The sequence below is a fragment of the Camelus dromedarius genome, chromosome 16, assembly GCF_036321535.1.
Source record: "Camelus dromedarius isolate mCamDro1 chromosome 16, mCamDro1.pat, whole genome shotgun sequence".
NCBI lineage: Eukaryota > Metazoa > Chordata > Mammalia > Artiodactyla > Camelidae > Camelus > Camelus dromedarius.
In genome coordinates this window covers 13,575,888-13,602,445 of record NC_087451.1, presented here as the reverse complement: position 1 = coordinate 13,602,445, position 26,558 = coordinate 13,575,888, and the positions used below count along the sequence as shown (strand labels likewise).

General features: G+C 39.4%; 2 protein-coding genes across 3 annotated transcripts in view; both read right to left on the bottom strand.

The window, feature by feature from the left end:
* Positions 1 to 26,558, bottom strand: part of USP32 (ubiquitin specific peptidase 32) — a 166,706-nt gene that overhangs the window by 78,977 nt on the left and 61,171 nt on the right. For both annotated transcript variants that reach the window (XM_064494998.1, XM_064494999.1), the window contains exons 3-4: positions 10,986 to 11,091; positions 1,174 to 1,292 (exon numbers count right to left, since the gene is read on the bottom strand). In XM_064494998.1, coding sequence (XP_064351068.1) covers positions 1,174 to 1,292; positions 10,986 to 11,091 — 225 coding nt within the window. The remainder of the gene's footprint in view (positions 1 to 1,173; positions 1,293 to 10,985; positions 11,092 to 26,558) is intronic.
* On the bottom strand, positions 2,454 to 7,887 carry LOC105097844 (nuclear envelope pore membrane protein POM 121C). The gene is given in 2 exon segments (XM_010990465.3): positions 2,454 to 7,670; positions 7,673 to 7,887. Coding segments are annotated over 2 exon segments (3,588 nt in total). The 5' UTR covers positions 7,770 to 7,887; the 3' UTR covers positions 2,454 to 4,179.

Genomic DNA, 26,558 nt, shown 5'->3' with positions numbered 1-26,558 from the left:
TAACCACATTTAATTCCCATCTATAAAATGGGAATGTCTGCATAAAATGAAAAATATTTGTTATTAGAGGGGAAAAAAAAAAAGCCCATAATCTAGTTTTTCTTGAGATACTGAAACTTCCAGTCATAAATCACAACCAAAAATACAGGAGGCCAATCCTTCTGCACCAAACACACAGATATGCTAAGTAAAGTGTAACACCATAACTACTACTGAAAACTGCTTAGCCAAGCTCAAAAGCAAGAAAGGGAACTCTCCAGGTGCTATCAACACAGAGGAAACTCAAAAGCCAGAGCGATGAAAAGCTAAAGCCAGAGAGTCAGAAGAGGTATCAGAACCAGAAATATGCATATGGCTGAAGTACTAACAATCAATGCTTATGTAGTTAGGAAGGTGACTAAAATAATTGAATAAAAACTCCCTGAATAAAACCAAGAGCAGTGAAAGATTCTCATATCCGTGAAATGGAAGCGGGTCAAACAGTCATCAGAAATCATACAGCATTGAGTGCTACAGGAAAGGGTCAGAAATTTGTAAAAGTGCTTTCCTCTGCCCCCAGAACTTTTCCCATATTAGCAGACATTAGAAAAGAAATAAAAGAATTTTCTCTGTTAAAGATACATATTTTCTATTGTTAAAGTCTTTTTTTACAATGAAAATACATTATTTACAAAAACAGAAAAACGACAAATTTTTAAAACCCAACTCCTTCACTATGCAAATCAACTAAGTAAAATAAATGATAAAATAGGCATTGATGAGTCACAGAGGCCACCTATGGCTCAAGGCCATGAGTGACACATCTACACATTCACGTTCATGATGAAAAGCAATGGGACTACAACTTAAGCAACGCTCAGGTTTCTGCAGGATCACTCGTGTGTGTCTGTGTTTGGTGACATGAGAGTGTGGGCGTGTGTTTCATTATAACTTAGGTACAGACAGTTGCCTTTACAGTAGAATTGAGACTTTTCAGATTCACAAATACAGCAGTAATATGTGTCAAGGACCTTTGAGCGTAGCACACAAATTGTTAAAACATCAACCATTAATTACAAAAGTGTCAAGAATAGGCTGTACGTAAACAGCTATTCATCATAGCCAAACTCATACAACTAAGAGTTAATACTTTATCAACAGGTAGGCGTGAAATGTAAATCTTTAAATAAATACCTCTGAGAAACACTTCCTGAGTGTATCTGGGACTTTACCATCCACCACATGGAGCATTCTTTCCATTTCTTCCCGTATAACATAGCTCCCAGATTCGCTTGCAAAAAGACTAAAAATGTCTAGGAGAAAGGAAGAATAAATTAACATTATCATAGATTAAATGGACCCTGGTGGAAGTATGAAGGGAAGAGAAAAGTAACAATTACTGGCTGATTACTAGTGCCAAGAACTTTATATAATTTATATTATTCCTTTAAAAAAAAAACAATGCAAATCAAAACAGCATGATATGATACCTTTTCAAATACCAAACTTGCAAAAATGTTTAGGTGTGACAATACAAAGTGTTAGCAATAAACTGGGAGAAACAGGAAGTTTAATATACTGTTAAATGAGTATAAATTACTGCAACCACTTTGGAGACTAACTTGCCAAAATCTAGTAAAGATGAAGATTTATGTAGAAATTCAATTTCTAGGCAATTCCACCTCCACCTTTGAGAAACTCATACGTATGTGCATGAGATATAACATATACTGGACTATTTCCTGTAATAGCAAAATTTAGGGGAAAAGATAAGTATCTATCAACGAAAAAAGGTAAACTGATACACACAATGAAATATTAGAAAAAAGGAACTAAGTGTTTCAACATGGGTAAGTATCAATAATAATCGAGGGGGAAACAAACTGCAAAATCTGTATAGTATACCATTTATATAAAAATTTTTAACTCTATAAAACAGTTGAAGATATGTGTATGGGTATATAAAATGTCATAAATGTATTAAGATTTGAATGAGGAATGAAAGATCACCAAATTCACAAGAGTGGTTACCTCTGTGAAGGGAAGAATGGGGATGGGACCACAGAGGGATACTGGAGAGAGCCTTACCTTGACTATATTTTATTTCCTTTTTTTTTTTAAAAGATAGATTCTTAATGACATAAGCAAGGAGAAGAGTCTCACATTCATACTAAAAATTCCAACTAGACTCACAGGAATTCAGTCTTTGTTGTGGAAAGTCCCAGCCTCCTGCGCCTGCCCAGTGCACATACGTGTACACACTCGTGCTCACACTCAGATGCCAGGATGCCCGCTTCAGGGACTCCTGGAACAACGGTCCTGCCTGTGGGTGGAACTGAGGGAAACTAGCTCAGAGCACTAAACTAAGAGAGTCCACCTTATATAAGGTATAGGTAGAAGCTTGGTTTCTAGACCCATGCCCCACCCCGACTCCAATCTAGTAGGTATTTGAGGCCCCCCCCCCAGCTCCACACCCAACAGAGCTCTTCTCGGGGCGGGGAGGAGCAGTCCCCTGCCACAGAACATTCACCCAGAGTCACAAAGGTGGGGGGACTAGTTACATCTACACCACATTATTTATAAAATAAGAATTACATTTTTATATAATGTTTCCAGAAGGAGCTCTAGTCCCTTGGGAAAGCTGCCTGGGACAGCATTTGAGCCTCTTCTTCACACAGGTATATCTAAACAGTACAGCTAATTTCTAGTCAATAGCATTTATACTTAATCACCTCAATGAACCAAGCTTGAAGGAATTTAAAAGGCAATTTAGCTTAAATACAAAAATAAATTTTTATTTTGTTAAAAATTTTTAAAAATATTTTTCTTTTAGTTTAGACACACGCATTCATACTTCTCCCAAAGAGGATGGGCCTAGCAGCAAGGCTCTTGGGACTAAGGTATGCGGTTTTGGAACAAAGGAAAAAGAAGGGAAGGGGTGGGGAGTAATATAACTTTAAAATGTGGTTCATTAATTTAGATTTTCAAACATACCCTATGCGTGATCTTGCCTAGAGTGAAGTGAGGGAGGTGGAAAAGAAACAGCAGAGGGAAGAGGCCTTTGCTTCCCCTTGGCCCCATCCTCCTGGGCTGCCAGCCCTTAAAGTCAAAACACCATTTGAAAATCCAGGACTCGGCACTTACAGCCGTAAAGTGGTGCTACTTTGCACATTCAATTAGCTAGGCTCTAGAAACATAAGAAACAGTTAAGTCCGGCACTACCAACGTGCCGCCACTCATACAATTCAATGCTTCCTCCAAACTCGATTCAAAGAGCAACAGACATGAGCATCAGACAAAATAACACAGAACAAGGCTTTAAATGTACAATCCCGGAGAGGCAGACAAGCCCAGTGAGGCCAACAGGGTAGGTGGGTGAGGAGGCAGCTGAAAGCAGCGGTGGGCATCCTGCCTGCTCCAAGAGCTTCCATCTCCTGGAGTGAGGTACCACCCCTGGGTCTGCCAGGCTAACAGTCTTGAGCCACCAAGCTTTTAGGAGCCAAACTGGCAGAGAGGGTAGGGGATGAAACATCGGCTCAGACTTGGCAGGAGGAAGTGGAACAGCAGGAGCGGCACCCACTGGGGTCTCCAAGGCAAAGCTAGATTCAGGATCATTTTAAAAGGAATCGATCCTGTAAGGAACCAGAGAGGGATAAAGCAGCAAGAAATGGGGAAACAGTCCCCTAAAGGGACAAGAAGGGGAGAACCACTTTTTATAGCCAAGCCAAGCAAGGTAAAGCTTTAGGGATAATCCATTTCCCCCAATCCCATCAAGTGCATATCAGAGATGCAAGAGGGTGACCCTCCATTACCCTCCAGCAAAGATGGCTCTTGGGGGAAAAGGAGGGAAGGAAGGCCGCCTGACTAAGCTTATACACCACACAAGAGTCAGGGAAGGAAGTAGACCGTATGTATAGGTGTTTCTTTAGTTCTCTCCAGCCTCACCAGCGGAATTGTCCCAGTAAGGTAGCAAGCTCCTGCCCCGCCCCATCCTGCCCCACCTCCCTTGAGAGGCCCAAGGATTCTGCTTCCCGGAGGAGAGGGGAACAGCCGCCTGGGCTGCCACTACCTCCCTGGTGGTTGAAGCCAGAGGTCTGGGGTAGGTCTGCTTTATGGAACTAGAGGGGTCAGAGGCTCTTCCTAGCAGATGCCGAGATCCAGATTTGGGCAAGGGGCAGGGGAGTGGGGCAGGGACAAAGGCTATTTCTTGCGGGTGTGCTGCCTTCGGGCCTGCAGTCGCTGCTGAGCCCCTGAGGTCTTGGATCCTGCACCGATGGAAAAGGAAGGGGCCGCCGGTCCAAAAGGTCCGACTCCAACAAAGCCTTGGGTGGGTGTTGAGGATGCTCCAAAGGAGAGGCTGCTGCCCGATGTGCCCACTCCAGGGGCAGGGGTGTTCTGACCAAAGGTGGATGTGGAGGTGCCTCCAAACACAGGTCTGCTATCTGGCGTGCTGGCCACATTGAAGGCTAAGGCTGTGCTCTGGCTAGACGCGCCCAAGCTGTTCTGACTCAAGCCTCCCCCGAAAGGGGTGGTGCTGCCCGTGGTCCCACTCTGTTCTGCTCTGAAGCCAAACGCTCCAGAGGTGGTACTGGTGCGTGGGGTGGCCACGCTGATCCCAGAGCCCCCGCTGCTGGCTGGCGCCACCGATCCCCCAAATGTGGAGGGCGATGGCGTTGTGCTGCCAAACATCAAGCTGCTGGTGGTCTGGGTTGTAGCTCCAAAGCCAGACACGGTGGCTGCACCAAAGGAGAAAACAGCTGTGGTGCTGTCGAAGGCTGGCTGGGTGCTGGCAGGGGTGCCGAAGGCAGGGGCTGTGGGCTTCACACCACCAAATGCTGACTGCGTGGTACTGCCAAAGGCCGGCTGGGCTGGGGCTGGCGCTAGGGCTGCAGCTGGGGCTGGGGCTGCAGAGTTTCCAAAAGTGAAAGAGCTGCCAAAGCTGGGGATGAGGCCTGGCTTGCTCGCCCCCTGCTGCTGCCCGTCAGCGGCCCTGAAGGTGGGCTGGGGGTTGGCTCCCGGGTAGGGTGGCAGAGGGGGCTTGGCGCTTGAGCCTAAGGGAATGTTGAATGCCAGCGTGGGCTGGCTGCTGGCGACCGGGGCGGAGGTGCTGAGGGTGCCACCAAAACCACCAAAGCTGGCAGTGCTGTTGCCACTGGCAGTGGTCTGAGTGGCACTGGGAAGGGACTGGCCAAAGGTGGTGACTGTTGTTGAAGCAGGCACGGAAGGAGACTTGCCAAATTGGAATATGGAGCCCACGGCTGGGGTGAAGTTGGTACCAGAAGCAGGGGGGGTCCCAAAGAGGAAGGGCTGGGAGGTGAAGGCCGTCGTGCTGGTCATGCTGTTCAGGGTACTGGTCGTGTTGCTCACACTGAAGCCGAATGCAGGGTTCGGAGCATAGTCTGTGGAGGTGCTGGCTGTGGTCATGGAAGCCACTGTCGGGGTGGCACTGGCCTGGCCCATGAAGAGAGGGGCACTCGTGGTAGTGACTGGAGAAGCTGTTTGCTTGAAGAAGGGAGTTAACAGGGGCACAGATGTAGGTGGCCCCACGGTGCTGAAGATAGGCTTGAAAGTCAGGGGTGGGGTGCTGGTCGTCGTGGGGAGGGCTGAGCTGGAAGAGGCCATGGTTGTGACCCTGGATGGGCTAGAAGGCAAGGGGCCTTCATTCTCGCTTTTAGGTGGAGCTGCAAAAATTGGCTTGATCATGGGAGATGCTGAAGACACAGCAGGAGCTGCAGAGACAGGAGGGTCTGCAGGTGTGGTGTTCAGCATTCCAAACAGAATGCTCTGCTTGGGGGTGGGAGATAGGGCAGGCAGAGCTGGGGACTTGGCAGGTGTCTTGGCCTGAGGGGCTGGCAGTGACCTGGTGGTGTCAGTGACTGGTCCTGTGGAAGAAGCAGGGGTCAGCCGCAAGAAAATGGCTGTGGATGTGGAGTCTGAGGAGATGTCTGGAAGGGGTCCTGACTGTGAAGAGCCAAGAAGGGCCAGAGGGCTGGGTGACTTTGGAGGTGAATGGGCCACAGTGGCTGCCACTCCAGCAGATTCAGGAAGGGATGGTAGGCCTGGGGAATTCTGCATCTTCTTCAAGCTCTCCAGCAGTGGGTTAGTGCTTGGGGCTGGGAAGGAGGCTGGGGAGGAGGCAGTCCCAGAAGCAGGCAGGGTAAAAGTGAAAGAAGGCTGACTGGGAGATGGGTTCTCAGTGACAGAGTTCGAGGCAGGATCAGTCTTATCCTCCAAGACCTTGTTAAGCCACTGTAGTGAAGCTTTCTTTTCCAAATCGAAGTCTTCAGCGGTGACTGAATAACCAAGCTGGGGAGGTGGAGGGAAGGTCAGCAGGTCCCCTCTCCTGGAGGGCAGCAGCTGCACCTTCCGTTTACGCTGCCCAGAGCCGCCAGGTGTTGATGGGGAATTCCACAAGTTCGGTGTCTTCCCTGTGGTTGTATCTGCAACCTCTTCTCCCCGGGACTCCTTGTCTGTTACCAATGGAGTTGAAGAGCTAGAATCATGAGAAAGCTCCTCTTCTCTTATTTTCTTTGCTGGCCTCTCTGGTGTCTGGGAGCGGGGTGAGGGGCGGCTAGAGAACGGAGATGAACTGGGTCCACTCCTCTTCCACAGCTGAGAGACACCTCGAGTGGAACTGTAAGAACTGGTGATGGCGTTGCGGCTGGAGCTAGGGATGCCACCCGTGTACGTGCTTGTCAAGCAGCTCACATAAGAGGTGCAGGGTCTCTTATGCAGGTGGTCATCTGAGCTCTGGGAATTGAGACCTGTTTTCAGAGACCCAGGCTTAGGCACAAAAGAAGCAGGGACTCCATTGGCCACCAGGGGCTCAAATGCTGAAAGTCCTCTCACATTGCTATCATGGCGCCCTCTTTTGTTTTCCTGGCTATCAGCAAATATTTGGTCTTCCTCCTCTACTATTCTTTTCTTCCTCTCTTTGAGGGCACGCAGTACAGTCTCCTTTGCACATGGGTCTGGGGCACTAGTTGAAGGTGAGGACAATGTTGAGCTGATAATCTTCTCTGGTATTGGAGAACGAGTCAATCTGCTATCCGGAGGAGCAATTCTCACTGTCACTGGGCTGCACACCATTTTGGAGTTTCGAACAGAAAGCACAGTCTTCTTGTGATAACCATTCCAGCATACTGTGGGAAGTGTCCCCAGCAAGGAATATTGGGCCCGCTGGATTGGGTATCTTCTTCGAGGTGTTATTACAAACGGATGTGATGAAGTCCCACAATCCCGGTGGGCAGGCCTCCGAGACGGTCGAAGAGGAGAGGGGAGGGAGGGGTGAACGCGAACGCGATTGGGATGCGCTGACTGAACGGGCGGCGCTGCGGGGCGGGCGGGTGGGCGGCGGCCAGGCCTCTCCCGCAGGTCCCTGGCCTCCGGGGTGGGGGCAGGCTGCGGGGGGTCGGGCGTGCCCAGGTAACTGCCCATGAGGAGCAGTTCAGCGCGGTCAGGTCCTTCGAGAAGGCTCCGCGGCTCTAGGAGACTTCAGCTTACTGCCGACTTAGCCGGAGGCGAGGCGAGCAGTGTACGCTGACGCCGCGCGTTCCAAACGAACCAGAAGGCGCGCAACCCTCGGGGCTCGCGGCTCAGTCCCCACCAGGCCGCTGGAGCCGCCACAGCCAGCCAGGCCAGCGCAGCCGCCGCCAGCACGAGGCCGAGCAGCGACAGGCGGAGGAGCGCCGCCCAGCTGGCCCGCCGCTGCCCCCGCCCCGGCCGTCCCTGGCACTCGCCATGGGCCGCCACCGCGCGCCTCCTCCAGCCGCAGCAGCCGCCAGAGACATCGCGGCTCCGCGCCGTGGAGAAGACTTCTATTTCTTAAAAAACAAGATCTGGTACAAAAATAACACGATGTGGACATATTGTATGTACGTTTGAAATATTGTTATGGGTTGAACTGCATCACCCCAAAAGATACGCTGAAATCCTAACCTTCAGGTACCTGAGAATATGACCTTATGTGGAAAGACAGAAGATAGAAAGATAGAAAGGACATTCCATCTCTCTGAAGGCCCAGTGGGTTCCACTGCCTGACCTTCCACCTCCCAAGGCTGATCCCCTTGTGGGGAATATTTGGTGTTATGGGTTGAATTGTATCCCCACAAAAGATGTTGAAGTCCTAACCCTAGTACCCATGAATGTGATCTTATTTGAACTAAGGTCTTTGCAGATATAACCAAGTTAAGATGAGGTTAAGGTGGGTCCCAATCCAGTATGACTGATTATAAGAAGAGAAGACAGACCCAGTGGGAAGAAAGCCATGTGACGAGATAAGAGATTGGAGTGACGCAGGTGCAAGCCAAGGAACATCAAGGACTGATGGCCACCACCAGGAGTTGGGAAAAAGGAAGGGTTGTTCCCTGGAGATTTCAGAGGGAGCAAGAACCTGCTAACATCTTAATTTTGGACTTTTAGCCTTCAGAATTATATCCAGAGATAATACATTTCTGTTGTTTTGAGACATCCAGTTTGTGGTATTTGTAACAGCCGCCCTAGGAAACTAATACAACTGTATAATAAAAATTATTAAAAATTTAAAATATAGGTGTTTGTGACCTCCAAATTGGTTATCTTTATTTACTGGCTGCCTGGAGCCAGAGCATGTGTTTGTTGGTAGAGGGATGCTAATTTGAAAAAACCAGGGTCACAGTTCAATTCCAATACACAAAATCGGGTTTCTGGGTATGTTCATCAGCCTCATTGTGATAACGTGGATATATACATGCTTCAAAACGTATCAAAATCTACATGCTTTAAATATGTGCATTTTATTGTATGTCAATTATACCTCAATAAAACTGTAAAAAAGGAAACAGATTAAGAACAACAGTCTAAAGTCAGAAGTAAGAAGATTCTGAGAGATTTAGATGCAGTTAAGAGTGTAGGTTAGAAAAGGAAGAAAGCAGAGAGAAAGACCAGCATCCAGCGGGCAAGGGTAAAAACCCAGGGATTTTTAAAGCAAAATGTCATTCTCTGTTTAATATAAACACCTTCCTAAACTTCCCCTGGAAATTTTCCAATAAAATTTCCTTTGCTTATTAATACCCTAGGTAAGAGCAGATTTATCTCTGGGGACCTCAAAGAAATGAATGAGGAGACAGAAAATAGTAGAAGTAATTAAATGAATAAATTAAAAATGAAGTAAAATAAATGAATATCCTAGGAAACACATATGGACAATGAATGTAAGGCTATCTTCCCTTTCATGTTTAGGCAGTAAATGATGCCCTCTCATCATAACATTTCCCTTCTTAGTAGGACTTAAGTCATAGATGAGGTGCCATTCTCTTCTAGGCTTAGATAACTGACCTAATAAACTTAATCTCTGAAGTTAAAAATAAAACCGTTAAAAAGAAACATTTTACCAAGAATTTGTATAAAACATTATAAAGTAAATGAACTTTTGGTGTATTTGTGAAGTACGGCAAGAAGAGATTACTAAGTCTATGTCACCAGAATTGTTTTTTAAATAGTAGCTTTATTGAGATATAATGCAAATTTCATACAATTCACCCTTTTAAAATGTACAATTCAGTGGTTTTTAGTATATTTACAGGATTGTGCAACAGTCACCGCTATCTAATTTCAGAACATTTTTACCCCAAAAGAAACTCCATACTCATTAGCAGTAGCTCTCCATTTCCCTCTCACCCTTGCCTCTGGCAACCACTAATTTATATTCTGTCTCTATAGATTTGCCTAATCTGGACATTTCATATAACTGGAACCATATAATGTGTGGCCTATTTTGACTGGCATTTATCACTTAACATGTTTTCAGGTTTATCCATGTTGTAGCATATATCAGTTGGAGGAGAGTTGAATTTGTTGCCCCTGAATATGTCATTTTGGCATGAGAATTGTTCTGAGCTTAAAGGCAATAGAAACTCAGCAGATTAAGGAAAACCTCTGTTCCCTCCCCTTCAACAGTCTAAATTTACATTAAAAAAGGGGGCAAATACCAGAAAGAGAGCTATTATCACGGAAACCTTTTTACCTAAGAAACTTACCTGCATAACTGGGCAGCCTTTGTTTTCCAAACATCTCTGCTGCCTTCCAGTGAATGGATTTCCTTCCCTTTGTACCCCCAAGACTCCTGTCCCTTTCCTTAGCTCAGAATGTTATATAAGCCTCAATTACCTGGCTGCTCTTTGGGTCTCGTATTTTTATGGGTCTCACGGACATACATATAAAATTTGTTTGTTTTTCTCCTGTTAATCTGTCTTATATCAATTTAATTATGATACAGAAGGGAAGAAGGAAAATTTTTTCTGCTCCTACAAAGTATTTTATTCCTTCTTATTGGTGAGTAATATTCTATTGCTGGTTATATCATATTTTGTTTCAGCTGAACCCATCAGTTTTTTTTAAACTTTTTTTTTTGAGTTATACTCATTTTACAACGTTGTGTCAAATTCCAGTGTAGAGCACAATTTTTCAGTTATACATGAACATACATATATTCATTGCCACATTTTTCTTCACTGTGAGTTACTCAGCTGAACCCATCAGCTGATGGGCATTATGGCTGTTTTCATTTTGTGACTGTTACAAACATGCTGTTATGAACATTTTTTTCCTAATGAATATATGTTTGCAATTTTCTTGGGTATGTACCTTGGAGTAGAATCGCTGGGTCATACGAAAACTCAATGTTTAATGGTCTGAGGAACTGCCAATTTTCCAAAGTGGCTGCATTATTTTACATTTTCAGCACCAACGTATGAGGGTTACAACTTTTCCACATCCTCACCTCACCAATATTAATACTATCTATTTTAGCCATCCCAGTGAGTGTGAAGTGGTATCTCATTGCTAACTTTAACTTATATTTCCCAAATAACTAATGTTTAGCATTTTTCTAGTGCTTATTGGTTACTTGTATATCTTCTTTGAAGAAATATCAATTCAAATCCTTGGAACGTCATCAAAATTTTGAGGTAGATTATTCTGCACCAGATGTAGTATTTTTTACATTTTGAGACAGTAAAAGTACTTACATTTTGCTTTCTCTTCATCTTTGCCTCTTGTAAGAAGGACAAGTCCAACTATTAAGTTATTGAAGTGCAGTCCTTTGGATGTTCCACCAAAAGAACAGTAAATCACCTAGAAGAAAATGATAAAGCCAACCTTAGATGTTTCAGTTGTTGAGGAATTTGAGGCTGATATCAGCTTTAACAAATCTTATCTCCAATTCAAACAAGGCCCTGGCAAACTTAAGTGCAATGATTTACTACAAAGGTCCTTCCTCCTCTTCCTCCTTTACACCTGTTATTGCACTCAGCCAAGAATATACTGTATCTGCTCTAAAGTACATATATCACTAGATGACACACCTTCTCTGGAGAGTACTCATCAAGGTCAAGGAGGTAAGTTCCTCCCCCCTCAATAGTCCCAATAATGTGATAAGAATTTTGTGCAATGAGAGAACATCCTTCAAACTCTGTTAAACTTATACACATCAACTTGATTTGAAAGATCAACATTCTCTAAGTGAATATTCAGAAATACAATGGCAATTAAATCGCAATATATAAATGTACAAATTAACATGTTGTACACTTTAAATTTATACAATGTTATATGTCAAATATATTTGATTTCTTTAAGTTAAAAAAAGAAGGAAATACAAAAGACTTCTTTACACTCTTAGAATTGAGTATTAAAGTACTCAGAAATAAAGAAGAAAAGCTATTCCATTAAAGAAAGGGATAGTAACATCAATCACATAAATTCATTCATTCAACAATTCTTTGTTGAACGCCTAGGGTGATAGTGTGATATAACAAACATTTATTTGGTCTTCCTCCAGGTTCCTAACATAAAAGCTTCTAAAATGTTTGGAATTCCCAGAGTGATATAAGTGAAAGAAGCATCTTCTGTTATTCATAACATGCCCCTCTCAACTGTACCTGAATTTATGCTAATAAAGTGGCTCTCGGTGGGTCCTTACAAAGCTTGGGAGCTGGTAGTCAGAGAAACTAATGCTGTGATTAGAGGGTTAGAACTTTCAGCCCCACTTCCTAATCTCAGGGAAAGGGAGAGGGGCTGAAGCTAATCACTAATGGCAAGTGAGTTAATCAATCATGCCTATGTAAAAACTCCTGAACTCCAGGGTTTGCTGGTGTACACATCAAGGTGCAAGAAGGGTGTTACTCCCAGAAAGGACATGGAAGCTCTGTGCACCATCCCCTTCCTCCTACCTACTCCCCATCACACCCCACACATCTCTTTCCATTTGGCTGCTCCTAAGTTGTATCCTTTATAATAATAGACTGGTAAGAAGGTGACTTCCTGAGTTCTGCGGGCCATTCTGAAGCAAATTTTTGAATCCCAGGAGGGGGACATGGGAACCCTTGACTTACAGCTGATTGGTCAGAAGTACAGAGTCTAGGACCTGCAACTGGCATCTTCTGAAGAAGGGGGCAGACCTGTGGGGTCTGCGCTAACCCTGGTTACTTGGTATCAGAACTGAGCTGAATTGTAGGACATCCAGTTGGTGCCCAGAGAGTTGGAGAACTGATTAATGTGGGGGAAAAACCCCACATATTTGGTGTCAGAAGTGCTGTGCTGTTTAAAAAGAAAACAAAATAACCCGATCTAGTATCTGCTATGCATAGTCTGTCACTAAAATACATGATTAAAGATAATTCAAAAAATGAAACTTAAATGGTCAACATATGAAAATACATATTCATTAAATGATATTTATAAGTACATTTAATAACATTTTGACAGCTGATGCAAAAACTGTGTGTCTCTAGTGCCACTGATAGCAAAAACTAGCATAGGGAGATGGCTCCAGATCAGAAAGATAAAAAACATAAAAAGAACATAGCAAATATACTTTGTGGAATAACGATTTCTAGTTGGCCCCTCCATAAACAGAAGAAAGTAACAGAAAAAAATACTCTATCCCTGGGGGAGGAATAGGAAAACATCTTAACCTCAGACCTTTAAAAATGCTCTATCATTAGGGGAGAGGCAGAATCACTGAGGAAGTCTCACCCTCCAAGATCCAGAGACACAATGACTGCCTAAACTGAGACAGAAATAGGACAACAGAGAATGTTCCCCACATTTGTACCCCTCAGCCACCCCCGCCACTGGGCCAGCAAACACTGAGGAATAAATAACAGCAAGCAGTCCACTGCTGAAGGAGGCGGAAAGGTGTGGAGAGACATCTTCTCTGAGGTACAGAAACAAAGAGAAAATAAGCTCAAAAGATCAAGGTAGAGCAGACATTGGAAAAGAGTCTTCTGGCAAACAGGCCTCTACTGTAAAAAAGGTAACCCTAAACTGGAATTTGAAGCCTAGAGTGCACTGTGGGTAGCCATAGCAACACAAGAAACAGCTCATCTACAGACTAGACTGACTCAACTACTCATGCTAAAGACCTAGCCAGGCATAAACACTATTATTAGCTCAATCTCTGCTGTCTGATACAAAACATCCACCTTCCCACCACAAATTGTAAGTCACACAAGGAAGAAAAGAAAAAAACCCAAACCTCACATACTGACAAAGGAAAAACATGGTAATCTTTGGTTATCACCCCCTAACAAAAAAAATTAAATAAATAAATTAAAATTAAAAAAAAAAACCTTTGGACTGGCTCAACAGTAAACTCAACAGAATCAAGTTAGAGATTATCCAAAATGAAACACAGAGCGGAAAAGAATGTGGTGATGGGAGGGAACAAAACAGAAAACCCAAGAGCTGTGAGAAAATATCAAATGATTTTACACGTAATCGAAATCCTAGAAGAAAAGAGGATGAGGCAGAAGAAACAGGTGGAGCTAAAGACTGAGAATTTTTCAAAACTAATAAAGACATAAAACTATACAGATAGAAGCTGTTCAGAGAACAGGGAGGATAAATCACACCTCTAACCCTCGCCCCCAAAATCAACTGGACAAATCATATCCAAACTATTTGAAACAAAAGATAAAACGAAAATCTTTAAGGCAGCCAGAGGAAAAAAAAAACAAATTACATTGAGAGAAACATTTCTCATCAAACACTACATAAGCCAGAAAACAGTGAAGTGACACACTGAAAGCACTAAAACAAAAACAAAAACAAAAACAAAAACAAAAACAAAAACAAAAACAAAACTGTGAATCCTATACCCAATGAATATATCTTTGAAAAAGAAAGAACAATAAACTTTTTCAGGAAAATTAAAACAGAGACGTCATTACCAGAAAACTTACTACACACAAGGACACAAGAAAGTACTTCAGGCTGAAGGAAATATGATTCCAAACAGATACATGTATCTACACAAAGAAATAAGAGTAGAAAATAGCATAAATGAAGGTAAATATAAAATTTACTTGTTTTCTTATTTTTAATTATTCTAAAAGGTAACTGGCTGGCTAAAGGAATAATAGTAAAAATTTAATGAGTTTATAGCATATGTAAAAGTAAAACATATATCAATAGCACAGAAGGAATTGGAAGAGGAATTGAAAGCATCCTGTTGTATACTGCGTCATACCACGTACCTTGATCTTTACATTGTCAGTCAGCAAGAAATTAATCATAGCACAAAAACACAAAATGTTGTGTTTAACTCAACATTAACTCCATTAATAAATTTTTATTATAGTAATAAAAACAACAGCTAACACTTCAATGGTCATTATGTGGCATATGACTGTTGTCCTAAGTGCTTTACCAGCATTAAGCCTCAAGATGATTCCATGAGGAAGATATTACTGGTGTTCCTATTTTATGGCTGAGGAAAACTAGAGCCCAAGGAGATTTAAGTTAACTTGTGCAGAGCCATACAAATGAAGTGGTAGGGTCAAGATTCAAGCCTAGGCTCCTGAAACTAAACTCTTAACCACTTCATAGTTCTACAGTACAATTATATACATTCTATAGTACTGTATGAAATGAAAGACATCACCATAAAGATGTACACCATTTTGGTGAAATATATTGAAGATCAAGAAATTTCAAATGATCACAAACTCAATTTACAGACACGAAGTTCTTGGTGTCCTGTTTCTCCCCACTTTAGCTTGATAGTACACTCTCTTCACTTTTGACCACATCACTGACTTTAATACAAAAAGAGTAAAATAATAAGGGTAAAAATTAACCAAGAAATTTTGGGTAAGATATGATGTTTAGTTTTGCAAGTATTCTCAAAGTGTAGATTTTTAAAAAATACATTTGGTTAAAATGCTGAAAATATACTGGCACCTCACTCCCAGCATACAAGTACAGCAATAACTTTCTAAAACAATAAAGTTCAAAAGTTCATCTGACAGATGAGGAAAGGAGTCCCAGGAAAAAAAAATCGCCATTATTTCCTGAATTCTAAGATATATGTATTTTCCACCTTTTATTAATGTTCCAGAAATCATCATGCATCTCACACATCAAATGTAATCTTTTTTCACCCCAAAAAGTTACTTTTAAATCAACAATCATCTTACAACTGACAGTGCTTTAACATTTATGAAATATTAAGTGCTATGCTCATTATTATTCACACTGTTTTTAGGAATGATGAGAGGGACTATGCACAGGATAGCAAGGATATTGTGATGTTACTTTTTAAAAAAGCATATGTGTTAACTATTATTATTAATATAACTTGCTATAAGATCTTTATTTTAAAATTCCTCTAATAATTTTCTACAGCTATTAAAAGATAAAGAACAAAAAAACAGACATTTTCTTAAACATTTGGTAGCCATTAATATCCAGATGGAGACTTGGCATACTGTTATACTGCTGTATAAAATTGATGCTTGTGGTAATGATCTCACTAGAATCCTTTCAGACAATGATATCATCCAGTAAATATGATTAGTTGAGAAGAGAGGGAAATTGGTCTGCATTAACAAAAAAAAAAAAAAAAAAAAAAAAAAAAAAAAAGACTTGTACCAAGAACCTACCCCTTGCCAAACAGTTAGTTAAAAGGTTAAAAAAGGCAAATGTGTGTAGGTCTCCAGAGTTAAGAAAAGGTTGTGTCTTGTCTCAATTGATGCTCTAGGCCCGGGTCCTTCTCATTCCACGTTCTTTTGGACTTAAGGTACAAGGGTATTCCACTATTCCTTGGGCAAAGTAGTAAGTGATGCATACGGTTTCATATTACAGCTTTTGGAGTCAGGGAGTCCTCAGTCTGAAGCCAGGCTTTATTAATTTACCAGCTATGTGATCTTGGGCAAATCCCTTAACTACCTGAGCCTTAGTTCCATTCCACTATAGGAGCAATGTGTCACATGTCTTCTCATTCCAGGACTCAGGTTGAAGAGCGGTTCCTGTGTGGGAAATGCTAGTCTCAGGGCAAAAGGCAGAAATCTGAGCTTGATTCCACTTTGTAAATTAGTAAGAATTAATTCAGCATCGATGAGCTCATGCCTTTTGCCTTGGAAAATATTTTTCCTGAGTAAACTATTACACCTTTTAAATGGTGTAAAACATTCAACAAACCAAATTAATGTTCTCAAATTTTCATTTCATTTTACATAATTTTCATGATGATCGGTGCTTTTCCATTTAAGATTTTAATGATTTGACTACCAATTGGTTTTTCTCCATATCAAAAATTTTCTGTACTATTTTTTGAAGATGTTATTTCTATCAAATCCAGTTTTCTTACATCAAATTTAGCTGATCTAAATTTGTTAATGAAGAACTGATTTTTCTGGAAATGTCTAAATAACAAGAAACTTTCTGTGCTTAAAAAAAACTGCTATACAGTTTATTCTTAATTCTATATATAAATTTTTATTGTGTATGTCTACAAGACACTTTTAAAGTATAACCATAATGTCATTATCACAACTTAAAAAAAAACCTGTCTTTCCAAAATTCATGTTGAAATCCAATGTGAAGTGGGACTTTTGGGGGCTGATTGGGGGGTGAATGGGATTAGTGCTCTTACCAAAGAGGCCTCAGAAAGCTCCCTCGCCCCTTCTGCCACGTGAAGACAGTGAAAAGATAGCCATCTATGAATCAAGAAGTGGGTCCTCACCAGACACTGAATCTGCAGGCACCTTAATCTCAAGACTTCTTAGCCTCTAGAACTGTGAGAAATAAATCCTGTTTATAAGCCACCCAGAATGTGGTATTCTGTTATAGCAGCTTGAATGGACTGAGACAAAAACAAACAGAAATTCCTCAGCGTAATCAAATATATAGTCAGTATTCACATTTTCCCACTGTCTCATAATTTTTTTTCAACTTGTTTGTCCAACTGGGGATCTAAAATATATAACTGGTCTCTAATCTTTTAAGTCGCTTGATCTGTAGGTTTTCTTTTGCTCTTTCTTCTTCTCACCCTTTTCTCTTTTTCATTGCAATTTATTTGCTGAAGGAACCAAGATGTTTGTCCTGTGGAGTTTCCCAAAGTCTGCATTTTGATGACTGTATCTTCTGTCCTCTGTATTTCTTGTAAAGTGGTAGTTAGATCCAGAGAATTGATCACATTTAAGTTATATTTTTTGGCAAGAACCATCTCCCAGTTGGTGCTATTGTGTCTCCATGAGGAGGCACATAATGACTGCTTATCTCTCTTTTTGTGATATTCGTAGCCACTAATAATCATTGCCTATATTCATAAATTCGTTAAAGGTTAAAAAATCCTGATAATTATAACTCTTCCATTCTTCTGTTTATTTGCTGGAATATTTCTGTAAGAGAGAATTCTCCTAATCTACTATTTGGTTACCCTGAGATATACTTTCTATAGAACAGCCAGAATAAATGCTAGATTCTTTTCCTTCATTAATCAGTTTTTTAAATAACAAGTGGTTTCCCAGCAACTTTCAAAGGTATCTGAGCAGAAAAAAGAGAACACAGAAGACCTGGGACTGCTATCCTTAGGTCTGCTTGCAAGTTTGGCTCTTGACTGGTATCTGTAAACTTGGATTTCAGGGAGGTTTCCACTATTCCCTAAATGTGAAATGTGGCTAACTTCCTAAACTGTGAAAACAATGTGATTTATGCTCGACATCTGCTTTTCTTCTGGAAGACTGGCATTTTAGTATGTAACAGGTAGAAGATACCTATGTGACCAGCTCCAATAAAAGCCCTGAGCACTGAGTCTCTCTAAAGAGCTTCTCTGGGAGACATTTCACACCTATTGCCACAACTTATTGCTAAAGGAACAAAGGACATCCTGTGTGACTCCACTGGAAGAGAACTCTTGGAAGCTTGTACCTGGTTTCCTCCAGACTTTGCACCATATGCCTTTTCTCTTTGCTGATTTTGCTTTGTATCCTTTCACTACAATAAATCACAGTAGTCAGTATGACTATATGCTGAGTCCTGTGAGCCCTTCCTGTGAATCATCAATCTAGGGGTAGTCTTGGAAACTCCTGTGTCCAAAAGGGGTATTTTTAAAAATACCGTATTTGATACATTTCGATCTCCTTACAATTATCCATATTGATGATCAAATTTGCCATCTTTGCCCATCCCTCTGTAAAGGGAGACTCTCCATACTGGCTCCTGAATCCTTTTTATATGATTCCAAGCTCATTTTAAAAATTTCGTGGCCCAGACCTAGAATCAAACATCTTTCCAAGCAGCCCTGGTTTTTTTAAGTGGGAAATGATATTTAGAGGTTACCATCCAGGTACTAGGGGGGCTTAGAGCTTGGATATTAGTGACTGTTTCTCAAACTTTTCAGTGGACAGAGCTAGGAAACTAAAACATATCATGAATGGATACTAGTACTCCCATGTACATACAATCTTTTCCATTTCATCTCCATACTAGTACTCCCATGTACATACAATCTTTTCCATTTCATCTCCGACTAAGTTAATCATTATATGTTGATATGGATTAAATGTTTCAATATTTCTAAAGGGCATCACTGAACTAAGGTAACAGGGAGGTAGGATAATGAGAAGATAATTCTAAATGATAACTTCAAAAGGGAGTTTGAGAACATAAAGCATGAGAATACTGGGCCTAGAAATTGAAGAAGAGACTCGATGCTCTCACAAATGTACTTCTCCTCTTTTGGGGGCATAAGGCATGGCAACATTCCTTCACACTCTTTACGACTGAATAGGGCTGTATGACTACTTCTGGCCAAAAGATTATGGGTAGAAATGACAGGCACCACTTCTGGGCCAACTACCTAATTGCAAGAGACCCCTCTCTAGCATGACCTCCACTACGCTTGTTGATTTATAGAAGTTCTTTCTTTTTTCGTTTTGTTTGGGGGGGGGTAATTAGGTTTATCTATTTGTTTATTTTTGGAGGAGGTATTGAGGATTGAACCCAGGACCTCATGCATACAAAGCATGCACTCTTATCACTTGAGCTATACCCTCCCCCAATAGAAGCTCTTTCTAATACGCAAATACCAAAGAATTGACACTGCCAAACAAAAACACTAATTCAGAAAGATACGTGTCCCCCATGTTCATAGTAGCATTATTTACAATAGCCAAGATATGGAAGCAACTTAAGTGCCCACCAAAGGAAGAATGGATAAAGATGATGGATGTGAGATACACACACTCACACACACACACACACACACACACACACACACACACACACACACAAATGGAACACTACTCAGCCATAAAAAAAAGAATGAAATTTTGCCATTTTCAACAATATAGATGGACTCAGAGGGTATTATGCTAAGTGAAATAAATCAGACAGAGAAAGACAAATACTATATGACATCACTTACATGTGGAATCTAAACAAAAACAAACAAAAAAAAAACTAGTGAACACAGCAAAAAAGAAAAAGACTCACAGATATAGAGAACAAACCAGTGGTTACCAGTGGGGGAGAGGCAAGATAGGGGTAGGGGCTTAAGAGGTACAAGCTACTATATATAAAATAAATAAGCTACAAGGATATACTGTACAACACAGGGAATATAGCCAATATTTTACAGCTATAAGTGGAATATATTTAAAAATTAGAATCATTGTGATGTACACCTGAAACTTACATAATAAAAATGGACATCAAATATACCTCAAAAAAACTCATAGTAAAAAAGACCCACGCAAACGTACACTATTATCTTATAAATGAGTAACAAATTGCAAATCAGCATTCTGGCTTCAGTGCAGGAAAAAAGAAAAGAAAAATGAGGGAAATGGACACTGCCTGAAAAGCTGAAGCAACAAAAAAGTTGCCATGGAGAGTCACCCAACTCCATCAATAGAATTTTTATGAATGAAAAATAACCTTATGTTATCTCAAGGTATTTTGGAGGGTACATCTGTTAAAAAAGCAAAGCATAATCTACACTGACTGACACAGAATTAGAAAAGAAAATAGCACAGAAGTTAAAAGTCAAAAAAGATACCCTTTCCCAAAGAACCTGATGCCTAAAAAACGATCTTTAGGTAACCTATGACAGATACATAACATGAATACAAACATGTGACAAAAGGAGTCACACTGTATGCTGGTGAAGTTCAGCGAATAATTCGAGCACACCATAAGACCCACGGTATATAAACTATTAAAACACTAAGTACTTACTTGCATAAAACATACTTAGTACTCATAAAATTTGAAATACTGCAATTTAAATTCAAACTCTGATTCTATATATATGTGTTAAAAAGATTTTTTCTTTTACAGATAAAAAGTACTTTTGTTTACATTACTGTCTTCGCAGAGAAGAGTCCATTGCAAATGTATTTCATAATACCAATCACATTTTTTATTTTCTATAAATTCCATATAGGAATATCATAAGATAGAGTCACACTTAGCTCCAGAAAATAATAAAAGGCCCCTTGAAATTCTGAATGAATAATAAGATGAATTCATAGAGTAAATTCCACAAGCAAAGAACAAAATACTAAGGAAACAACTACCAGGAATCGGAAAGCTGAATAGTACTCAAAGCTCAAAGGTCAAATGGAGTTGACCAGTCAGACAGAAAAGAGACCTCAATTAACATCCAGTGAATTTAGTAAAACCCCAGAAGAGTCAATCCATGGTATTAGAGCTAAACTAGATTTTAGAGTAAAGGCTACTCAAAACCTAACATAACAAAACTTTACAGCAAGCCTCAAAGGGATTATATTAATCTGGAACTAATTAAACTGTACGCTAGAATAAAAATGTGTCAGCACTCTTTAAATAAAGACAACAAAATTCAGGTGCTCGATACATAAAGTTTACAATGTCCAGCATATATAAACAATTACTAAATGTAAGAAGAAGGCAAATTAACCAATCTCTAGAAAAAATACAAGCAAAAGAATGACAAATATGATAAAAACTGGTATACAAGAAGTTGGAAACAGCTATTACAAATACGCTTAAGGATTTAAATGAAAATATGAACACTGAAATTGAAACTATTTTAAAAGAAACATGGAATTTTTAGAGTGAAAAAATACAACATCTGAAATACAAAGTTTAGAGCTTTAACAGCATATTTAACACAGGCAAATAAAAGATCACTGAATTTGAAGACAAGGTAATAGTAACTATCCAAACTGAAGTACAGTTTGGAAAAAAAATTACAGAGGAAAAAAAGCTAAAAATGAGGGGCAGGAGAGAGATAGAAAGTAAATAAAAGAGAGATAATAATCAGAGTCTCAAGCAATGTGAAAAATCACCAACCATTTTTACATACATATAACTAGAGGCCAAGAAAAGGGAAGGGGGTGGGTGGAAGACATATTTAAAGAACAGTGGCTAGTATCTCCTAAGTCTGATGATAAACTCACAGATCCAAGATGCACAAAGAATCTCAAACAAGATAAACATAGAAAACCAAACTAAAGTGTATCATACATTACTGAGAAACAATGACAGAAAAAATCCTGAAAAGCCCTGAGGGAAAAAAGGACACATACATAGCAAAACAAAAATAAAAATAAAAATAATCACTGACTTCTAATCAGAAACAATGTAAGCCAGAAGGTAACAGAAGAAACACTTCTAAAGTGCTGAAAGCAAAACACACACACACAGAGCCTAGGATTCTATATCCATTAACAAAAAGAAAAACACCCAATTAAAAAATAGGCAAATGGAAAGAAAAAAAAAAGAACCTAAGAGGTTTATAAATCAGAAAAAAATGTATATATATACCTCTCCTGCTAAGAGATCACATATAAGAAGTAGACCAATAACCACATATGCCTGACTATAAAGCCAGCCTAGAAGTTACAAAAAGTTAGATTCTATGTTGTGACAAAGATCATGTTCCAGAAATTTAAAATGGTATAGTGATCAAATTAACTAATAAGAATTAAGATAAATATATGCTGACTTTATTTAAGAAAGTACTTGACAAGGTCTCATAACAGTATATTTTAGATAATATAGTATATTGTAGACTGAATAATTATAGTTAGGGTCATACAAATCTGGCTGAAGATTATAAACATAAAGAGGGGGTTTTTTTTGAGGAGGAGGAGGTAATTAGGTTTTATTCATTTGTTTACTGGAGCTACTGGAGATGGAACCCAGCTAAGCATGCACTCTACCCTGAGCTATACCCTCCCCACCACATAAAGAGTGTTGATTAAAAATTCTACATTTTCCTTGGGGAAAAAGCTCTAAAGAAGTGCCAACTGGACTTTATTTTTATCATAACTATTAAACACTTAATCAGTAATTTGGATTATGACGTAAGGCATGTGTATTAATTTTAAAAACGACAAAGCTGGGAGGAATGGCTAAGAAAATAGTTAACAATACAGAGTCAGATTCATCTTAGGCAGGGACACTAGTCTAAATGCAACAAGATTAAATGTAATATATTTAGAGTTTCTTAAAAACTCAGTATTGTATGTAAGGATAAAAGAACAAGATCAAGCTTGTAAATTTTAGACAACATAACTATGACCTTTATGCTTAAGCTTATATAAATTTATGCTGCATGGTAGTGATTAAAGAATTAAATATTCCCCTACTGTTCACTAATCTAATTCCATCTAGAGAACAGCATGGGATTAATCAATATGCATATTAACTATGGTTAAGGAGCAGCAGGGGAAAAGGACTTGTTCACGTGCCTAGAAGGGAAGGTTCTAGTTTCCCAGTTCAAAGAGCTGAATTCCATCTCTGAGAGGTAGCAGATTTCCAATGGGGGTTCTAGTAGAGAAAGCAAAAACTCTGAGATCATGATACCCTGCCAAAATCCCCAGTAGCTTCAAGCCCCACCCCATCTCTAAAGCCAGAAAATGAGGCTGGGTCTAGGTCAGATGAATATTTAGAACTGGTTCAATGCCCCCAAATCTAAATGAGGTGGAACCAAAAAACAAAAATGTCACTGAATTCATAATACCTTACATTTTCAAGGTGATTTACCACATTGATTTACAACATCCAACACTCAGCAAGACACAAAACTTTTAATAATGTAAGAGAAATGTTAAAGAGAAGGATGTCTGAGTTAAAACTGACCACTTTTAAAAGTTATTAGTTACAATGGGATATCATTCAGCCAGAAAAAGAAATGATGTTCTAACACATACTATAACATGGACAAATCTTGAATACATTATACAAAGGAAATAAGCCACACACAAAGACAAATATTGCATGACTTCACTTATATGAAATATTTAGAGTATGCAAATCATAGAGACTTGGAGAGGGGAAAAGGCAGTGTTATTATTGCTTAATTAGTACAGAGTTTCTGTTTGGGGTGATGAAGATATTTTATTTTATTTTATTAGGTTTATTCATTTATTTATCTTTGGAGGAGGTACTGGGGATTGAACCCAGGACCTCATGCGTGCTGAGCATGTGCTCTACCATTTGAGCTATACCCTCCTAGCTGATGAAGACATTTTAGATAAAGATAGTAGTGATAGTTCCATAACACTGTGAATGTCATTAATATCACTTAAATGCACACTCAAAATTGTTTAAAATGATTAAAAAGGCAAATTTTGCTTTATATATATATTTTTAATTGAAGCATAGTCAGTTTACAACGTTGTGTTTATTTCTGGTGTACAGCATAGTAATTCAGTTATACATATGTGTATACGTGTGTGTATATATATTTATATATATTCCTTTTCATACTCCTTTTCACTATAGGCTATTACACGACACTGAATATAGTTCCCTGTGCTATACAGTAGGACCTTGTTGTTAATTTATTTTATATACAATAGTTAGTACCTGCAAATGCTGAAATCCCAATTTATCCCTCCACCTCCCCTTTTCCCCCCTGGTAACCGTAAGTTTGTTTTCTATGTCTGAGTCTGTCTCTGTTTTGTAAATAAGTTCATTTGTGTCATTTTTTCAGATTCCACATGTAAGTGATATCATATAGTATTTTTCTTTCTCTTTCTGGCTTACTTCACTTAGTATGACAACCTCCAGGGCTATGCATGGGGATCTCCTCTCAAGAACAAATTTCAACATTGCCTGAGTGTTGGTTTTAGGCTTAGTTTTTGTAAACCTATGTGTTTGTAGAGATTTTAGGCATCTTCTGATGTCTTCTCACCCATAATCCTTAGCTAAGAAGTCAGGGGTAGCCAATGGTCCCTTACTTTCATTTTTCAACTTTCCATTGGTGCATAAATTCCAGCTGGCTGACGCTGTCAGTAATCTCACCATTAATGATCTTTGTGCATGTAGTCCTTGCATCCCTAAAGGATAAGCCACTTTTAACTTTCTACACTGGATATCTCCGTCATTCCATAACCTTCATGGTATGTATGCCTTTGCAGCTTCTCACAGTTTATTTTCATTTCTAATGTAGCAATAAAATAATAAATACAATCATTATGTTGAGGAAAAATGGTTAAAATGGCAAATTTATTATATATATATTTTAATTGAAGTATAGTTGGTTTACAATGCTCTGCTAATTTCTGGTATACAACATAGTAATTCAGTTACACATATGTATTATATATATATATATATATATATATATATATTCCTTTTCATCCTCTTTTTCATTATAGGCTATTATAAGATATTGAATAAAGTTTCCTGTGCTATCTAGTAGGACCTTGTTGTTCATCTATTTTATACATAGTAGTTAGTATCTGCAGATCCTGAACTCCCAATTTATCCCTCCCCCCCTCCCTTCCCCACCCGGTAGCCATAAGTTTGTGAGTCTGTTTCTGTTTTGGAAATAAGTTCATTCGTGTCATTTTTAAAGATTCCACACATAAGTGATAACATATGGTATTTTTCTTTCTCTTTCTGGCTTACTCTACTTAGTATAACAATCTCCAGGTCTATCCATGTTACTGCAAATGGCATTATTTTATTCTTTTTTACAGCTCAGTAGTATTTTGTTATATATATTGTTATATATTTTAACACAAACACTATTTGCTCTCTCTCAGTTCAGTATGATCCAGCAAAGAAACTGGAATTACATTTAACAAATAAACAGCACCCTGGGATATCTTATCATCAGGCAAATTAGAGAAACACCACACTAACCCAAATACAAAGTCATTCTAGGCAACAAAGACAAAAATAAACAAGTAGGACTACATCAAACTACAAAGCTTCTACATAGCAAAGGAAGCCAACAACAAAATGAAAAGGCAACCTATAGAATGGGAAAAAAAATTTGCAAATCATACATATGATAAGGAGTTAATAGCCAAAATATATAAAGAACTTATTCAATCAACAGCAAAAAAAACCATACAATCTGATTTTTAACAGGGCAGAGGAACTGAACAGACATTTCCCCAAAGACATACAAATGACCAACAGGTACATTAAGAGTTGCTCAACATCACTAATCATCAGGAAAATGCAAATCAAAACCACAGTGAGGTATTACCTCACACCTGTTAGAATGACTATTATCAAAAAGACAAGAGACACTGTTCTATGGCATATGTAAAAGTTGTTAAGCATAAACTGAAAGAGTTCTTATCACAAGAAAAAAACCCTTTTTTTCCTTTTTTTATATCTATATAAGAAGATAGATGTTAAGTAAACTTACTGTGGTAATATTTCAAGAAATATGTAAGTCAGATCATTATGCTGTACATCTTGAATTTCAATACTGTATGTCAATTTATATCTCAATAAGATTGGAAGAAAAAAACAAGAGATAAAGTGTTGGTGAGAATGTGGAGAAAAGAGAACCCTTGTGCATTATTGGGAATGTAAGCTGGTGCATCTATTATGGAGAACAGTATGGAGGTTCCTCAAAAAACTGAAAACAGAAATACCATACGATCCAGCAATCCCACTTCTGGGAATATATCCAAAGAAAATGAAAACAGGATATCAAAGACATACATACACTCCCATTTTCAATGCAGCACCTATTATTCAGCCATCAGAAAGAAGAAAATCCTGCCATTTGCAACAATATGGATGGACCTTGAGGGCATTATGCTACATGAAATAAGCCAGCAGGAGAAAGAAAAATACTTCATGGTATCACTTATATGTGAAACTTTAAAGAGAAAAAATGTCAAATTCTTAGAACCAGAGAGTAGAAAAGTGGCTGCCAAGGTCTGGGGGCATGGGGGGAACGAGGACAGGTTAATAAAAGAGCACAAACATTCAGGTTTAAGCTGAATAAGGTCTGAGAAGCTAATGTTTAACATGATGACTGTATTTGATCACACTATATTATATACTACTAA